The 20,062-nt window shown below is 39.5% G+C and overlaps 1 protein-coding gene across 36 annotated transcripts in view; it reads left to right on the top strand.

Annotated features, from left to right (window-relative positions):
- Positions 1–20,062, top strand: part of NRXN3 (neurexin 3) — a 958,542-nt gene that overhangs the window by 248,756 nt on the left and 689,724 nt on the right. For 22 of the 36 annotated variants that reach the window (XR_012056601.1, XR_012056602.1, XM_072930751.1 and 19 more), the window contains 3 exons: positions 8,454–8,755; positions 13,491–13,514; positions 15,335–15,496. Coding sequence is in view for 33 of the 36 variants with exons in the window: in XM_072930751.1 (XP_072786852.1) it covers positions 8,454–8,755; positions 13,491–13,514; positions 15,335–15,496 (488 nt within the window). In the remaining 3 variants the exon portion in view is untranslated. The remainder of the gene's footprint in view (positions 1–8,453; positions 8,756–13,490; positions 13,515–15,334; positions 15,497–20,062) is intronic. The other 14 variants (XR_012056603.1, XM_072930754.1, XM_041716426.2 and 11 more) reach the window with 1 other exon arrangement.

The raw sequence follows: 20,062 nt of genomic DNA on the forward strand, positions 1-20,062 counted from the left end.
TTGCTTTTCACCTTTCTTTCCACTTCCCCTTTCCCATGGGCATGGCTTTCAATACCGCTCACTGGTATTGAAAAGGATAATTTTGTGGATCATTATTGTGTTATTACAGTGATTAGCGGTAACTATTTTTCTACTCCCACTTCCCGCTGGAAGGATGCCCAAGGGGCTCCCTGCTCAGCAGCAAGCGCGACGCTTGCTGGAAGGCTGCTGCCAGCACAGAGCCACGGCCATGCAGCCGCACACACTCCCCTCTGGCACTGCTGCCTCTCTCCCTTCTGCCCCTTGCTTTGGGAGCTTCCAGCGGTTCTCTAAAATAGTGCTGTTCAACAGAAGCAGGAGTTTTGCCTCCTGTCGGGCTCCTTACACGTGCTTTTGCTCTGAATGCCCTTTCAACTTCCTCTCAGCGTTGGTCTAAATAATTTTGTTCATTCCTGCATCAGTCTTGGAAGACTCCCTCTGACAGCCTTCATGTTTTTTCTCCCAGGCAGGACTAATCATACCACACATGTAGGGAAGACTGTGATAGTTACCTAATGTTCCTATTTCTCACGGTATGACTTTTTACTAAGGTCAGAAAATTGTGGAAAGACCTTGTCTTCAGTGTGGAAAGGAAAAAAAAATGCCAAGTGAACACTGTTTTAATAGCTGTTAGTGCTTTTGAATCTGCAGCCAGTAATAAACAGGTCTAAATGCTTAAAATCAAGATTAATATTTGGTGTTTGACTTCTGATTTTTAATAGTCTTGAAAAATAAGGGTAGTGTGAAATTGGGAATTGCAGCTGGGATACAGATCACTGCTGAAAAACAACAAATCTCTCTTAGGGAGTGAATACAGTGTTGCTTGCTGCTTGCTGCAAGTTGCTTCAGTTCTTCAGTTTGTTTTGTTTTTTTTTAATTTGTTTGTTTAGGGGTCTTGTGTTTGTTTTTTTTGGTTTTTTTTTGGTTTTTTTTTGGTTTTGTTTTTTGGTCTGGGAAAAGAAACAGCACCTCTGGTCAGGAATACATAGATGAAATGCTGGTGAATTAAGAGCTCAGCTGTATGCTTCCACACTCTTACCTGTACTGTCACGTGTGCTCTACACAGAGGGGTGGATGGGCCAGGTAGCCACCCAGCAGTAGAGATGCCTCTCTGAGAGCAGAGCTGGTGAATATATTAGACCTAGAACTTCATGGCCATGGTGCTGTGATGTTCTCGCTCATCAGTTTGCACTTTGCTGAACATGCAGCCTGTGAGGAAACATTTCTACTGGGTGGTGTGTTCAGTGACTGGCATGCTTATGTTTTGGAGTTATGCAGCAGGAAAATAGGAAAACTATAGAAATTGCAGAGTTGGGAACTGCCCTCATCCATGCTTAGCATTGAGGAATCCAGAGGAGGTCTTATGCACAGCGAGTCATCATCATATTTCTTGGCAAAATTTGTAGCAATAATTTGCTTTTTCTCTACCTTCTGGAACTAGGAGTGCGAGTAGCAAAATTGTTCAGAGAAATGAAAAGAGAAAGTATATTCTGTTCAACCAAAACAAATTGTTAATTTATATGACTATATCAAATTCTTTCAGGCAAATTATTTTAAAAATTGATTTATTCAGCACCATTCATTTCAAAATAAATGTGTTTCATGCTTTTGTTTTAAAATGGAGCTGTAGTTTTTTTTAAGAAATATATTTTTCAGGTTGTGTAAACAAAAAGTTTTAAACTTCATTTTGGGGTTAAGGAAGACATTGTTGCAGAATTGTTTTTGTAGTCCCTATGGTCAGCTGATCAGAACATAAAGAACAAACACAGCTCTAAGTACATAGTGCCATGGTGTCAGACCAACACCTGCAGTTTATAATTTCTTTGACAGAGAACACAACATCACACACTGATACCAGTACAGATTGTATTTAGCAAATAATGGAAAATATGTGGAGAAGAGAATTCTCAGGACACTTTGTACACTGCATATACACTGGGTTGGTAGAGGGCGTCTCCTCACAGATGTGGAACATTTCTTGGTTTTCAGAGTTTTTTTAAACTCATAAAGTTCTTTTCCCATAGGTCTCAAGGACTTAACCTATGTTTTTGTTATCTTTATAGTACAGATGGAGACAGTCAAGGTTAATTAAGTGCCTCAGGTTATACTGTGAATCAGTGACAGAGTCGAGGATAAAAAGCTGAGGTTCTGGCTTCCATGCCTCTACTTTGTCATTTAGATCAATTTTAATGAGCAATTAAAAGAAATGGTGTTACCAGACATATGCTATAATCTTTTGTAGACATGTCATTTATTCATTTTCATTATTGTAGTATTAATACTTTTGTCATCAAAACATTTTAGCAAAAAGGTTTTTATGGCTGTGTTTTTCAGCTATTTTGTGTGCATCATTGGAGGAGTTCAGACACTTCTGTTTTCTTGCTTTTCTCTTCAGAAAAGGCAATATGCTGCTTAGAGAGTGAGTAGGGAACCTGTGGATCATATAATTGGCAAAACTAGGTTACAAAAAATCTGTGCTCAATATGTGGACTGACTAGGAGATTTTGTGTGGTATAACTGATTTATGTTTTTTCCTCTCAGAAGAAATTTTGCCAAATGACTGCAATATACTGTTGAGTGAAAAGGAGATTCCTAGCACTGACAAGCAAAATAGCTTTTCATTTGGGTGAATATTTATTTATTTAGATGATAAGATCCCTAACTGTCTATTTAATAGGCTCATAGTCATACTTTAGAAATATAGGGCAGTTGTGCTTCTAACAGGCTACTAGCTCTGCCACTGTTATGTGACAGTGATATATGGAAACTGCTTTATACATTTAGTACGTGTCAACTATTTTGAGGATCAGGAGCCTAGGGAAGATTTCTCCTATCTTTGGGCTAAAGATACAAGCACTGTTATCCCTCTTCCTTCGCTTTGCACTCAGTCTTTGCTGTGCAGTGGTCCAAATTCATCAGGTGGAAAGTCACCTTGCAGGCTAGTTCTGGACCTCTTAGGGATGGTTTGCAATCCCACAGGTCAGAGCCTCCTCTGTGTTGGAGCCAGCCCAAAGAGCATTTTCCAAGGACACACACAGACAAAAGCAGAGGTGGAACACGGAGTTCCAGAGCTCTCATGCAGTATCTTCAGATAAAGCAGTTCTTCCTCTTGTTTTCATTAGGAGCTTAGCTGCACAGGGAAATAATAGATTAGTCAGGTTTGACAAAAACGCCTGAACATTCATTGTATTGCCAAGTCTCCTTGATCTCTTCTGGGCTTAAATTTGAGGACCTTTTAACAAGCATTTTACTTTAGACTTGAAGGGTAATGGGTAGAGTAGCAGATAAGAGAGTAGAGGGCATGATTCATGCTAGGCACTTGATGTTCTCTGGTGAACATTAATGCTTCGTTTGCTCTTACTGGTGAGGTGAAAGAGCTTTTTGCATAAGATTAGAGCTGCTAAACTACGTGCAAAATTTGCCTTTGGCATTGAAAGAGCACTGGCTGTTGAGTACATCTCACCTTTGCTGTGGACTTCTGGCCTAACTCTTTGCTGTGGACTTTTTGCATCTCTTAAACAGGATGGGAATTGTTTTGCATTGATTCTTCCCCACACTGTTTCTAATCTTGTAATGCTGATTCCTCTCTGCTTCCAAGTTACAAGTTATGTAATAGGAGTAAGTGAGCATGAGGAGTCTGAGGAAACAATAAATTACACTATTTCTGAAAAATGTAACATTTACCAGAATGGTTTAACATTAGTAAGCATTTAAGAGACTACTCCTTTTACTGTAGGACTGCAGCTCAGCACTTGATTTTTATCTGTTATAACACCATTCTATGATTTTACAGGCAAATTTTTTCCAACTGCAAAAATTCTTTTTCTTCTGAAAAATTATTCCTATAATTTCCTTGAGGTTAGAAGTCATATTCTTTTCCCAAGATTTAATCAATGCAATCAGTTCAGTCATCTTATTATGACATTAATATGACTTATATGTTCTTACTTTACAGTTTGTAATATAAATGCAATTTGTAATATAAATGCAGGCTGTGGTATGGCTCTCACAGCTTCCACATATCAGTATCACTGTTGGTGGTGCTTGGAAGACGCTTCGTGCACTGAAGAATGTACTGTACACTATTTCTAATGTATTTAAATAATTAAATAATATCTGTAAATGAGAGAGTCTTATGAGTGGTGTTACTGATCTGATCGGATGGTGTGAAGAATGGTTAGACTATAAAAAAACAATTATTTGGATGTATTATTTTTCCTGTTCAAAGGCTGGAAAGGCAGAATGCAGCAGAAGGATAAATAGAGGCTGCAGTAATCTGCTTTTAGCTACTACTGGATTCTGAGATGATCTCTTTAAAATAAAAGCCTAATGTTTTACTAAACTACTAACCCTGGAAGTTTGTTTTAATGACATCAATCTGGGCAAGGTGCTTGATCACTTCTAAGGGCTTTCCTTAGATTTAACATTCAGTCACATAATGTTGACTGTAAACCAAACCCCAGTGAGATAGGGACTCCCTCACAGGACATCTGTAATGCAGTGAAGGTGAGAGGGGTGAGCAACTGACCCTTGGTTTTAGGGAGAGCTACTTGAGGTTTGCTTCAGGAGATGTCAGAAAAGTCACTGCCCATTTTATATATTTCTAAATATTTCTTAATTGTGTCTGGGGACAAAATTCCTGTTACATGAGATGCTGCTTTTCTTGAGTATGAAACTTCACACCTTTGAGCAAAATGAGTGCTTTTAGGGTTTGCTGTTTTCAGCTTTGCAGTCATGAAGTAGTTATTTTCAAGCATCATTCAAAACTTTAGAGGCTGCTTTCTCCACACCTTAGCTAAGATGAGATCCTGGAAGGACTAGAGAAAAACAGGAGGTTGGTTTCCCTCCACAAATGTATGAGAACCTCTGGAATGATCCCAGGATGGAGAGATATGAGCTCCTGAACTCAAATACTTTCTCTAGCATTGATTTTTCTTGGTGGCTCTGAGTAAACCCATTAAAATGTCTGTGCATTGGTTTCTTCATCTATAAATCAAAATGCCAAGTTTTCTACCTCTTAGTGATTCTGGGAGCTCTGAATATTCTTCTTCGTAGAAAGAGCCTTGGCAGGAACAGCAACAATATTGCACATAAAAACTGAAGCTAAAATTACCATCTGGATTTGCTGAAGATGCAGTATAACTGTATACTGTAAGGGAAGACCCTGGTCTCTTTACCTCTGCAGGGGACCTGAGACACAGCAAGCCCTGAGGTTTCTTCAGGGGTGAGAAGAGCCAGGAGCTTGGCTTAGGTCCTTGTTTGCTGTGGGTTTGTTTCTTTTCCTGCACTCAGCCTCTGATATGTGCTGATGGCTGGTTTGGATTTTAAACAGATATAAATCTGAGACTTGCAAAACTGGCTTTGGAGCATGGTGGTGATGGTAACTGCTTAATGTGCTGGGTGTGTCTGCTAGGGATTGATCAGAAAAGGGTAACATTTCCCATTAAAGTGATCAGTGACTCCATTCATTCAAGGAAAATATCTGTGCTAGTTTGAAGATTCTGAGTTTGCTTCTATTCAGGGGTTTTTTTGCATCCTGAATATGTGAAAGTTTAAGTCCAAGTGTGGAATTTGGTACAGGACTTGGATCTTTGAAAATCCCAGCTATTGCAGAGAATTTAGTTATGTGAATGAATTAGGAAGTAATAATGGATTTAGATTAATACTAGCAAGAGGAATGGAATATTTGATTCCTTATATGCACTGACAGATTCTGATTTTTATAAATCTATTTAGTATTAACTGTGTTAAAAATTAAATCTTGCAAATCATACAGAAATCAATAGGTTTCAAACATATCCCAAATATGTTTTAAGTAAATGTTATTTTATGCAGTTGCCTTGCCACCCTTTAATAACTAGATCATCAATTAAATTAAATATCACTGCCTATATACAGGGTTTTGCATACCAGAAAAGTCAGGGTTTGATCTATTGCTTCATGTAACATGAACCAAGGATCCCTGCTGACTTCAACTTGGATCTTAATGTTAGCTTGTGTGCTCCTGTGCAGAAACTGTTTGTAACTACCACTATTTAAAGAATACAGAAGATATAAATATCACAGTGCAATCTGGGGAACCTTCAAAACTGTACAGCACAAGGGTCATGATCTAAAAAATAACAAGTGGTTAACTGCTCTGTGGTCTTCCAGGTGTTACCAGACTGTGTCTGAAAGCATAAAGAAATACTGGGAGATCTGCAGCCTACTCAGGGCTTTTCCTCCTCATTCATTGTGGAAAGAACCTATATCCCTTTCCTTCCTTCATGCTCTCTGGTAATTTTCAGGTGCTTTTTGATCTCAGCTATGGTGTATGTCAGAGCATCCTAACATTTGGGCCAGTATGGAGAGGCCATGCTTGGAAATAAATGTGGCCTGACTGAAGCTACTGTGCTGTAGCTCAGGGGATACACAGTCAGAGGCAGCTGCATCTGTTGCCTCTCATTCTTCTGCACAACTCTTGAGAAGAATTTGACCCTGTCTTGTCTGTGTTCTTCCATTAAGTCATTAAAGAGATCAGTAAGATTTCCCTTGAATTGTCTCTCCTTGAGGCAGAGTGAACGCAGTTCCCTCAGCCTCTCCACACACATTAACTACCCCAGTGCCTTGAGTATGGTGATAGCTGTTTGCTGGACTGACTCCAGTATTTTGACGTAATTTTTATATGAGGGAGCTCAGTGCTGGACAGAACACTCCTGATGTGATCTTGTAAGTGTCCATGAGGGGAAGAATCACTTCCCTTGGCCTGCTGACTGCATTCTTGCTAATAGAGCCAAGGATGCAGCTGGCCTTTGCTGAAAGGACAGGCAGTGCTGACTTGTCCTCAGCTTGTCTGCTGGGACCACCGGTCTTCTTCTGAAAAACTGCTTTTGAGCCAGTTGGCTTCTAATGTGTGCTGCTGCATGGAGCAAATTGGGTGTCTGTTTGCTTGCAGTAGTATCTGGACACATGGCTTGCTTACTGAGGTACAAACACACATTGCTTCTGCAAGAGTCTCTGCTTAAAGCAGACCTTTCACTTGAGAATGTTATATTTACAAGCTGCAATACTGTGCTGTTTTGTTGTCATTATTTTATGCTTTGAGAACACAGATTTTACCATGTGGTTATTCTCCAAGAATGGCTATGAAAACAAGTATTTTCCCTTCAGTCTTGTACTAATAAATTCTGGCTAATCCTTATTAGGATTACTAAATGGTACAAAATGAAGCAGAAAAGTACTATTAATGCCAATGAAAATAGCACCAGCATTTGCCTTGTGCAGTGATTTGTAAGCAATGATAACTTGACTACTTGTACTATCTACTGCTCAGCCTTGCTTTCACAGCTGGGAGTCAGGAAGGTGCTGCAATATGGAGTGGGGGGTGGAATCTATACAGACTTCATTGCAAGTACCATTTCCTCCCAGCTGGCACTAGCTAGTCCTCCTCCAAGCCTTCCTGTCACTCTCCTGTGTTTCTTCTACTGGATAGAATCAGGGTTTGCAGCTGGCTCATGTCACATAAGCACAATACTGCAGCCGAACTGGCTTTGAGTGACTGGCAACCCAGGTACTGGGAAGTAGACCTCTAGCTCACACAAGGGATTTTCATAGTATTCAAATGCTGCTTCCAATTGCTGAGAAATAAATGCAATGGCTTTTATTATTGTACAGAAGAAATTTATTTTCTTCATGAGGAAATATTAAATGTCATGTGCTATGAATAATTCCCCCATGTTTATTTTTGCTGATTGAAAAAGATGGCCTTATCTAGTACAGATTTCCTGGATAAGGTGATAAAACAGGCAAAGTTCTCAGATGCATTTACCAGCAACATTACTTATATCTGTGGACAAAATGTTTTATGTGGACTTCCCTCATGCTCTCAGAGAAGGAATCTGTACACACCTCATGTGGCCCTCTTGTTTGCTTGGTCTTTCAATTCAATTGAGAGAAAGAGGCAGGTCTGTTAGGATTATATTCTGGTGTTTTTCTTAACTTTCCTGTCGGATAGGTTAAGATAGATTCAGATGGTGGTAGTGCTGAATCTAAATACTGATCTTTGTGAAATGTTGGTGTTTTTTTAATCAACACATATGTGGTGGTTGTGTTGTGAATAATAGAGCTTTCCATCCTTCTCCTAAAAAGGATGTGAAATGTCTTATAACAGTCCTTAAATGTGCTTTTCCTAGACTCCACTGCATATTGTTGAATGGTCCCTATGGAGACAGTGCTGCAATGAAACTAAAAACACAGCACTAAAATTCATCGCTACTGACGACCCTGCAGTTAATTCTCTTGGTAGCCATATTACAAAAGGAGCTCTACAGCTATTGACGTGCCTTGATATTTAGCTCTACAGCTGAGAGTGCCGTGGGATGCCTAAACTTCATGACAACCGTAAATCTCTTCTTGGCTGACCACTGAATAGATCTTTCTTTTCCCTTCCTTTCCAGCGCGAGATGAGAACATGGCCACTTTCCGTGGCTCCGAATACCTTTGCTATGACCTGTCACAAAACCCCATCCAGAGCAGCAGTGATGAGATCACGCTCTCCTTCAAGACATGGCAGCGCAACGGGCTCATTCTGCACACGGGCAAGTCAGCTGACTACGTCAACCTGGCCCTGAAAGATGGTGCAGTCTCCTTGGTCATCAACCTGGGGTCTGGGGCCTTTGAGGCCATCGTGGAGCCGGTCAATGGCAAGTTCAATGACAACGCGTGGCACGACGTTAAGGTGACACGCAACCTGCGGCAGGTAATGGTGGAGGGGAGGAAGCGCTGGGGAGAGTTTTGTTTTGTTTTATTGGGACAGGCAGATGCAGAGAGAATGGAGAAATGGGAAAGCTCAGTGCTATTGCTAGAGTTTCTCCACCTATTCTGGATCTTGGTGCCTAAAAGACAGTGAAAAAAACATTAGTTAATGGGAATTTATCCCTCCTGCAATATCTTCATTTCCACTTTATTAATTTTCTATTTTTCCCCAGTTTGATTTAATAATAAAAACTTGTGATATAACTTTACTTTCATCTCCTTTTTCCTTTTTTCTTTTTCTGTTCCCCTTTTAAATTTTATTATTTCCTTAATTATGATTCAATCTTATCAGTAATATTCTTGTTGCATTTAATTATTCTGGGAATAGAGCCTATTGCCAACAGCCAACGCTCTACACCCCTCTCCTTTTTCTCTCAGTTTTGTTAATTGGTTTAAGCATTGCCATGATGTCACAGTTCTAATTCTGAAAGTCTTTTGTTTTTCTTTTCCTTTTCGTTTGTGTGTGCATATGAGTGTGCAGGTGTGCAGACTGGTGGGTATGTGTGTAGTTATTTTAACTTTATAGCTTTTGAATTAATTGGCTGGAGTCTCTCTGAGTCTTCTTGATTCTCTGTTCTTCTTTTTTTCTTTTTGATTTTTCCCCCTTCTTTCTATAATGAGATTCTACTTTATTTCTTGTCTCTGCCTTGAGATTCTTCTGTTTGCTGTGAGGACTGGAAAAGTGGAAGGATCAAAAAACCCCATGCAAACTCAGATTAATCCAGAACCATACAATTCCACTTTGGGAAAGTTTTTCTGATTTTACCACTGTAATTTTGCACCTCTACATGCTGCTTTTCCTAGCAGACAACTGTATCAGGTGACGTATTTGGTAGTAGGCTAGACTTAAAATCCTGAAGCCTTTCTCAGGAAATATAAATTCATAAATAAATAGATAAGATAAAATTAAATAACTTTGCTCTGAAAGCTGGTAAATATATCAAGTCACTAAGGGCCAGTCGCTGCATAATAAATGATGTTTACATGGTGAATAGGAGCTATTTGATGTCTTGCTGATTGGTAGAGGAGCAGAAATAGCTTGTGAACTGAGATTTAAAATTAAATTAAATATCAATTTGTGAATACAATGTGACCTGTTTATTTTCTCATTAATGTCAATATTAGCACAACCTTTAAATAGCTTTATGTAAGTTTATACAATGTAATTTGTGGTAGCATTTTACACTAGCTAAGAGCAAAGTGTCTGTGACTATAGGATAATCAGTGCCAGGAATCAGAAAAAGTCTCTACTAGTAGAGGTCAGTGGATAATTTTTCTGTTATCAGGAGTTCATGTCTTTTCAATATTTGGGTTTGAGGCTGCAGATTTTTATTTGTCTTTCCCATGTAAATCCCTGTATTTCTACATGCTTAGGATGTCAGAGTCTGAAAAAAAATCTGTCATCAAACTTTAATGAGACTACAGAATTCTTATGTATGGAAAAAAAATAATTATGTTTTCAAGAGTTTCTATACAGATGAAAATTTCATTTCTTATGCAGTAGATGGTTCTTAATGATCCTATTTTGTTTAACCTTTCTCATCAGTACAGTAGACGGAGGTGCACCAACTGGTCTAGGTTTGTCAGTCTCGAAAGGTCAGAATATATAGCTTTCTTTGATGTGATTTTAATTTTTTAAAATTTTTAGATAGTTTCAGAACAGCTGGTCCTTGAATATCTCAGTAGAGGTCACTGGCCATTTTAGTTAATCATACTTTTTATTTTTCATTTGAAATTAATTTCAGTGGGCAAATGTGCCAGAAGGAAAATTAATCCTTGCTTCATGCCAGGATTGGTTTGGATCTTGAACATGCAGAAGGTGAAGGGTCAGAAACAAAACTATGGATGGGAAGCTGTGACATTCTTTTTCTTAATATTTTAGCTAGTGATTTTTTAATTGGTCCACAGAAGTGGACTGAGAAAATGGAAATCTGTCTATGCCTTTTCATATTTGATGAGACCAGGACAGTACTTTGGCAGTTATTACAAAGCAGGTAGTCCCTTGCCAATAAAGCAGCACTGTAAATTTTTAGCCTCCTGATCTATTCACTGTGAATGTTTCTAAGTGATCCTGAAATCTTAAAGGGTCCAACTTGACTGGGCAAGCGAGAAGATGTTTTAATGAGACGCATGGGCTCTTTTGCAAAGAAAGGCCTGTCTTCAAATAAAATTACATTTAATTAGCAGAGGTGATTTGGGGTCCATTTCTATAGTTAAACATGTCAGAATACAGTTCAACCAATAAATATCAATAAAGCTGGACTTCTTTTTTAGTCATCTTTTCCCTGGATGCTTGCATTTTAACTTTTGATCTGTCTCAAAATTAAGACATTGACCCAGAATCTAAAGCTGCCCAGATATTGAAAGTGATGAGGCCTTGAGGCGGAGCAGTCATGATAGTCTTAAATGCTGTCATCCAATATAATTTTATGTCACCTAAATAATTTTGTATATAAAAGACTATTGATTCTATGTCTTTCCTGACATAAATTCACCTGTAACTTTGCAGTATAATATAGTTCACTAGAAAGTCTTGTTTCCAGCTGTGGTCATGTTTCCTTAAATAACCCATTCCAAAACCAAACATAAAATCTGATTAAAATATATTACCTCTTAATGTTGAAGCTTTATAAGAAAATCAGTAGCCTCCTTGTAATTGGTTGAAAATATTGCACTGGAGGTAGATATATTTCTCTTTAAAATGAACTTTAAAAGCAATAATTTAGACATTGCAAGATTATTATCTAAATCTAATAAATTCCAGCTAAATGGACTATCAGCAGCTTCAGGCTGCCATCTAATCTTTTCCTCTACATTTTGGGGGGCTAAGAGAAAGGGGAGGAGGATTTGTATAATTTTTTGGCTGTTTCTAGAATTAGAGTGGAACTTTAAATAGTTGTACTTGTGCTTAGTACTTTTTGGAATTGTTAAATGTTTTGTACCTAAGCTGGGAGAATACTAAGGGCTTCTTTTTTTTAGATCAAATGACTATCGCAGCAGTTAATCTCCTTAGAGACAAACCAAGTGAATCCACAGATTCCCTTGAGTAGTGATTGTTAATGTCAAAGCAAATCTCCTTGTTTATTTATCTTATTATTTCAGTTAAAACTAAGCCCTCTTTCTGCCTTGTGAGAAACCTTTACTTAGTGATAGGATCACGGCTGAATTTTACTGGGGCTTTCAGAGCGTCTTTGGGGTAGTGTGGTCTGGTGGGAGGAGGAGCAGAGGAGACTAAAGGTCACACCTCCTGTGCCTGTCTTCAGGTCTGCTGCTGACACTCCGTCTGGTTTCTAGCATGCTCTTCTCCCAGTCCCATACTTCAACTCCCTTGTTTGTAAAAATAAATTTACTAACATGACAATTTGCTGTGTCTAAGACTTCCTTGGTGAAGAATTCAGGAGTTTGTGCTCATTATTCAAGTACAGACTATTATTATTCCCATTGGCAAATAACCTTGGGACTTCATGCTCAATGCCACAAAGTCTTCAAAAACCTATTTTCCTAGTTAATGCACAACTCCGAAGCTTATAAGCAGATGGTTTTTACATGAGGCAATGTATATCTTCCTTGTGTAATTTAGGATAATTCTTGCCAACTTCAATCACACTGGAACAGGGACTTGGAGCCTCTACAGGCTGCCCTTTCCTGTTAACACTAAAGCTAGTCACAATGCAAAATCTACTATCAAGATCTTTAGTTCCTTAACTGCTAAAACACAAAGAAGCCAAGTGTAGGTTCTAACAGTTGATGCCTGCATGCCTTGGGATGGCTTAAAAAAGTTCTGCTGAACCAAGTCGACTGGTAAATTCTCCTAGCTCCTGTGTAATAGAGATGCAGTAAAACAGGAGGGACAGTAGGTCTTGTCAATCTTCTGTCTTCAGCCTGGACACAAGGGACACAGTTCTTCCTACACAATTTCTTGACACATTTCTCCCTACAGTAAGAGAGATTAAATTCCTGTATCTTGGATGACAGAAGTGAGCTACAGGCAAACAGCCAAGTACTGGCACTGTTATGTGCTTGTCCTGAAAGTCAAAAACTCAGCTACTGTAAGGAAACCTGCAGACTGGAAAACTTGGAAGGAAGACACAGAGTCTGTGACTCATCTTCATCTGTATCCTCCAGCCAAAGTAAATACTGGCCTTGTGATATTCTGCAGCACTTGAGGGTAGTGAAGCTTGGAAGAGGAGCTGGCATGGTGGTGGGTGGAAGAAGGGAGTCATGGTTGGGTTTGTGCTGAAGGGGCAAGCTGTGTACTCTGTGTGTATATCTCTGAGCCCAAGGTTCTTCTTTGAGGGAAGCACCTTGATGAGCATTTGAAGAGTAAGTATTGCACTGTTTTAACTTTGTTTCAGGTCTGGATAATGTGTATGAGGGTTGAAGTTAATGACTAATACCAGGGTGGGAAGAGTAGGCAGCCCCCTGTTTCTTTACAGTCTAAATGGCATGGTTCCCCATAGAGTCCTGGTCATATTGTCCTCTTTCTCACTTTGTGTGTCTCAGGTGCCCCACGCCTTTTTTTGAAAAACTAACACTAGATCATTCATGCAATGTGTCATTTTTACTAACCAACTAATGTACTAACACCCTAACGACTCATCTTTGCTTTTAGTTATTTTAATTAACAATCGTTCTGTTCACGATTTTTTAATTTCCTTTCTTCCCCCTTTTCCGCAAAGCACTCAGGCATTGGACACGCTATGGTAAACAAACTACATTGTCTGGTAGATATCATTCTTATTGTCTCTTTTTTTGGGTTTGCCGTGTGTTACCTGCCTTTTCCTCCCCCTACCTGCTCTTTTCCCCCATCCTTTATACTTACTGCTTCCTTTAATTTTATTCTAATTTCATTGAAAACACGTTGTTTTCCCCCCCCTCCTTTTTTTTTTTTTTTTTTTGCTTTCCTTTCTTCTTTTTGAATAGAAAAATGAGCATCAAAAGCAACTAACCGCTCTTCTGGAAATAGGGTTTGGACATTTCTTTCATTGTTTTCTTCACCTCTGTCTTCAGTTCTTCTTTTCTTTTTCGGTGATAAATTGTTGGAATTTTTTGTCCCTTGTTTTTGAGTTTATATTTCTTTCTTTTGCTTTTGTTTTCATTTGACTTTTTTCTTGGCTTTTAGTTTAGTGGGTTTTTTTTACTCTGAAGGTTTCTAGATCAGAACCATTGCAGGGCCTCTAGTCCATTGGTGGTGAAGGCTCTCTTTTTCTCTCACCCTTTTGTTGTGACAATGGCTATTACGGGCAAACTGGCCAGAGTTGTCAAATTTCTCATGATTTTCCCCCACTTCCTTCCCTCTGCTTTCTCTTCTCCTTCTCCCTCTTGCTCTCTCTCTCACTTTCTCTCTCTCTCTGACCTCTACCTGCGTGGCCAACAGGAGCTCAGCCGGTTGTTTGTTTCAGTACACACTCTGCATGGCATGTCCACGTCTGGTGACGCGCCCGTCTCCTCCTGGCCTCGATCTATTTTCCTCCATCTTCCCTTGCAACCACTAACAACATCTAAGCAAAACACATAAAATTCACTTCCTCCTCTCCCACCCTTACCTTCTGTCACCCTTCACCTTCCATGTGTTTGTGGTTAGAGATTTTGGGGACATTTCTGTTTCGTTGTGAGTTTTTTTGTTATTATGGAATTTGTTTGGTATTTTTATTTTTGATTGCATGCGGGTGTGAAATGGTTGTTTCTCCCTTTTTCTTCTCCTTCTCTCTCTTTATTTTGCTTTTTTCCTGTCGTCTTTCTGGACCTCAGATATATTGGCATGACAGGTCAAAGTGCAGTGTGTGCACGCTTTGTAGCTCTTTCTTTCCTCTCATATTCACTTCTATCACATTTGTTGGTGTGCGGTTGATTTATTTTATTTTGGTTTATTTTCTGCTTATATTTTGGTTATGGGTTAGTTTGAGTTTTTTATGTTTTTTTTTTTTTCCTTTTTTTTTCTGGTTTTTTTTTTGTTTGTTTGTGGTGGGTGGTGGGTGTGTGTCTCTTCAGGTACATGGCATGCACATCCATAACGTATTGAAAGTGAGTTCCCTCTCCCCCTATCCCTGAATGCATGATTGTCAGTGTGCCGTGAGCAAAAGAAACTTAAAAAATAAAAAATACCAACCTCGTCTTCATTAGTGGTTTTTTTTTTTTTTACTAACAACCATAACTAACTGTAATCATTAAAATAAATTCTAATTAATCATAAAATCAGCTAATATGAGAAACATCTTTCAAGGACAGTTATATTTTCTGGCCTGAATAGATGAAAAGCATCTGGATGGATAGGCTGCTGGGTAAGCCTGAGAGTGCTGATGCACCAGTAAAGGAAGAAGCAGATGCTGAAGCATTTCTCTATGGGAAAATCAGACCAGAAAATAGAGCTCGACTTAACTAAAAAAAAAAAAAAAAAAAGCAACCAAATCTCAACAAAATCCTTAATAAAACTGGCATAAAATTATAGGGGAGGTAAATTGTTCTGTTCAGGATTGTAAGGTCATTACTGGGATTTTCTTTGTCCGTTGTGTCCCTCAAACAGGTGACAATCTCTGTGGATGGCATCCTTACCACCACGGGCTACACACAGGAGGACTACACCATGCTGGGCTCAGATGACTTCTTTTACGTGGGAGGGAGCCCCAGTACTGCCGATTTACCTGGGTCTCCAGTAAGCAATAACTTCATGGGCTGCCTCAAAGAGGTAACTATTTGAAATTAATTCTTGTCTCTTTGCTTTAATTTGCTAAAGTCATCACTCTTTCCCTGCCTTACACAATTAATTCCTCTCCTGGTGCCTAATTTTATACTGATAACTGCAGCAGCTCTGTAAAGATAAACATGTCATTCCGCTGGTCAGAAGGCTGGAAAACTCTTGAACTTAAGGGCAGAATCATACTTTTAGTGCTTGGATTACCGAAAAAAATGCTCATGGTAGTAGGAGAGGTGTCTTCTCTAAGCTGTTAGCCCTTCAGAAGAAAGCATTACTATATTCTAGGCACTTAGTCAATAGCCATTATAAAAAGAACAATGGCCTTTGATTACTAAGTAGCATTTTGAGATTAAAAAATCATAATCAGAAGCTTATTTAGAATAAATTTAAGGTCCTGGATTTCACTTGAGAGTATAGTTAGAGATGAATTTTCCAGGAAGGTACAGAAATAGAATAAAACAGAAAAATGAAAGTTGAAGGTAGCATAAAAAGTGTTAATTTTGCAAGGAGAATGCAGCATGGGAGTGTGTCAGAGAGGTGTGCCAATCACATGGCATGTAGACATGAAGTGTACCGTGTGTTATGGTATCATTATTGAGAGATGCCTCTCCCTGAATTAAAGTACAAACAATACCATGTGCTGAGGTCAATAGTATAGATTTTATTGAACAATAAAATGTTAGGTAGAGAGATAGAAAGAAGCAGGAAAGAGAAAAAAAGAGAGAGATTAAACAGAAGATAGTCACCACCCATGCAGTCGGTGGTGTCCGGTTGGTCCTTCACCCTAGGCTTCTCAGTGGTGGGGGGCCTGGGGTCACTCAAAACTGTTGATGTATCTTTTCAAACAAAGGAATTAATGTTCATTGGTTATGCACATTTTTTATTCTATTGGTTTAATCATTCCCTCACTTCTAATGTTAATTAGTCCCATGCTCAGTCTTTCTGGTTTTCTTAGTTGGTGGGTTTCTTGAGTTGGTGGGTTGTGAATCAGCAGTCACAATCTCCCCCTGATGGAATTACCTTTTACCCAGTCCAAGCTGATTCAGCATAGTTGCTTTCCTTGTGGCCCATAACTTCTGCATTCTTTATGTCCATTATGAGTTATACATTCTGCTCACACAGCTTTTTTTACCTCCCCTTAGGCTTGAGATAGCACTTGGACAATAGAATCACCTCTGTTATCTCAAATTCCTGGTCATGGTGGCTTAATTTACAGTCCAAGTTCCTGGTATCCATGGAGGCATATTTGGGGAAGGGACTGGGAGGTGGTGGTGGTCCTTCAGTGGTCACAGATGCCATTTGTCCCCTTACTTGGGGTGATCTTTGTTTGACCAGTGATATGTGTAGAAGCTGCTTCTTTACAAAATTTGCCACAGTGGGAAGTTTTGTCTGGATGCATCACTCAGGATGTGCTGACCAGATCTCCCCTCTGCCTGGAGTAAGCACTATCCCATCCCTCCATTCTGTGGTCATCTCATGGCAAAGTTGTTCTGTGGCCTTAACAGTATTTGAGACAGACAACTATGATCTTTAAGTCCTTACACTGGGTTGCTAAGTCTGTGCACTTGAGTGGCTGCATTGGTCAGGAAGAGCTAGCTGGTTCTGAAAACTGTTTTGTCTTACTCTGCCTGGCTGCACTTGCCACATAGTTAATCCAGAGCATTGAGAAAATTCACACATATGTAATAGAGATTGGACTGCCTGGCTAGTAGCAGGAACCAAAAAAGTGATTATTGGAAAAAGAATCCCAAAACAAAACAGTTAAAAGATGAGTTCTGTCCAAATTCCAAACTTGGTACAGTTCAGTTTTGCTGCTGGCTTGAAGTCATCTTTTTTCTTCTTTCTTCTCTTTTCTAATGCAATTTGTGATTATCACTGTGATTTATAGGGATACAGATATTGAAGTCTCCACAAAGTGTTATAAAGAGCTTACATAGGAGTCATGGAAGCAGCAATGCTGAGCTAGATGTTGTTCTGTGGCTGTAATTGCCTTGACAAGTCATCAACCTACTGATGCTCAACTCGTGGTGTCAGGGTTTGTGTGTTATGTGCCAGGCTTCTGATGTGAGGGAGAGTTGTTAGGGTCTGAAGCTGCTCTCTTGCCTGACCTCTGGATGAAAGGGATGTACATATGCTAGAGGAGAGTTTGTGAGCATATTATATAGGAAATGAAACTTTGTTGCTTGAATACAAACTGCCATACAGAGATCAAATCCTTCTGGTTACATTTATAGAGCCTTGGGCCTGATTTTCCTAGGCACTGAGCATCCCAGTTTGATTGAAATCAGGAGGAGATACAGCCTCTTAGTGTCTCTTTAAATCAGGATCTTAATTTTATTTATGGATGCTATGAACATAACACTTAGCAGAGACCATTTCTATGTATGCTTTAAGTCAAGCCAATGGAGCAAAGAAAGCAGTGACAAGAAAATCTTCAGCAGCTTTATTATTTATATAATCATTTGTATTCTGTTAGCTTGCACAATGTGCTAAGAGCCGCCAACATAGTCATCCCAGGCTCATAATGTTCTGTGAGAAGGAAAACCCAAGCAACCGCTTAAGAATGAGAGGAAGAAAACAGATAATCAAAAGTGCTTTGTAATCTTCACTTGACTAGGCAATGACAGGAGATGTGTATGAGCAGATGTCTTCACTTGATGGCTGCTTTAGAGTTATAGTTTGCTTAAAAGCACCCCACTTACAGTGGTGGTCCAGTAATACTTTCAATGAGCTTTGATCCTGGAGGAGGCAGAACTGGGTTACTGCAGTGCTTGTGCGCTTATGATGTGTCTGGTTCCAAAACTTCACTTGGCTTTCTGTGTAGCTTGTCAGCATATTTCATAAATCAGTCCCCACAGTTAATGTTTTAAGCTCAATTTTTTTTTTTTTTTGTAATGGCCAAAATGGATGCTCAGTCTCTAAATAGCCAGTACTGGAGGAGCTTGGATTTTTAACAAAAATATTCTGAGCTAAGTAAGTTAGATGAAGTGGTAGGGTAGACTATTAGCAAATTGTGTTCCTTTCAGTTTCTCCTTTCTAGTAGAGTGAAGCTCTTCTTTCATAGTTAAGTCCTAGCTATGTAATTGCTGATACCAGAGACACAGCACACCCCAAATAGATTGCACTGTTTGTAACGGTGGAGAGCATCCTGCCAAGCCCTGTACTGATCTCTTGAAGGTGTTAAAGCAGAATGGTCTCTGCATTCATTCAAGACTGGCTCTAGGGATTTGTCATGTTCCTAGGAAGGTAAAGGGATTTATGGAGACTTTGTGGTGAAACTTTCAGCCTTTCCTCTGTAAGCTCTTTTATTTCCTCTAGACTGCATCAGTCTGAGAGTATACCAACAAATTTGCTCATCTTGGGGCTAAGAGGGCTCCTTGAGTGGCTCATTGCCTTCCCACTTCCTCTGAGATGACATGCAGGTACTGAAGTGGCAGGGGGCAAGGTGCCTAGTGACCATCTCTGCCCCTTTGCAGCAGGAAGGGACTTCTCCACTCAGCCTGGGCTGGTGTCAGGAGGAGGGGTATCTCTGGCAGGGTAGATACTCCATGTGAGCAGAATGTAAGACTTGGCTAGAAGGAATTGGAGCATCTAAGAATGTGCTCCTGACAAGGACCTAAGGGTCTCAGGACTCGTCTGCTGTAGTATCTATGTAATATTTCCTAAAATTAATCTAAATATCTAATTATCTAGAAAATGTTTTCTTTAGGTCAGATGATTTCTGACCTCATGGTACCTCTTTTTACCATAGAATAGATTGTCATGTTTCTTCTTTCCTTCGGGTCTACAGGTTTTGACTGAACAGGTTCCGCTAGTTGCTAGCAGTAATATACCTAAGTCATAAATACGAGTATTCATGTGTAGTTCAGGTTGGGATTTTTCCTCTGTTTTCATTGGAATTAAAGAGTTCCCTATGTGTGGTGATCTATGTTCATTTTGCATTTCTCCGTAGCCATCCTGGCAGTGTTGCAATATACCTGACACTCTAATGAGGCAACACGACTGGAAAATAGTCATACAGGATATGCAAATAGGGCAGTACACAGACATTGCATTGAATCTAGTTGCATAGAATCTAAGGCTTTTTGGACCTTCATTCTTAAGATTAATCATTCTAGAGAAAATCTTGGGGGAAGCTGGTTCATACATTTCATATCATGGAGGAAACCAGATACAGAGATGGGATAGGAGAAGGTGCAGGAACACATCTTGAGACAATTGAGCATAAATAATGGGTGTCAGGAAAGGTGTGACACTGCTTTAACAGATAGTGATTGTTAAAAGGGGAGAAGCACTGACTGAAGGTGGAAAGGAAAAAGGATCCAATTATAGGTTGAATGGGACTTGCATGGCCAGAAAGGGCTAGAACAAGAAAGGTAACAAGAAACAGCTGTGTTTTGTGTGTAATCAAGGGCTTCAGGGAGGAGTTTTTAGTAATCAAGGACGGAGATGGAAAGTGGCAGGGTAGGAATTTAGCTGTGTGGGCAAAGAGGGGAAAATGGTATTTCAATATCCAGTTGCTAGGGAAGGGAGAGAATCAGAATATTTCCTGGGGTT

The sequence above is a fragment of the Taeniopygia guttata genome, chromosome 5 (genome assembly GCF_048771995.1).
Source record: "Taeniopygia guttata chromosome 5, bTaeGut7.mat, whole genome shotgun sequence".
NCBI classification, from domain to species: Eukaryota; Metazoa; Chordata; class Aves; order Passeriformes; family Estrildidae; genus Taeniopygia; species Taeniopygia guttata.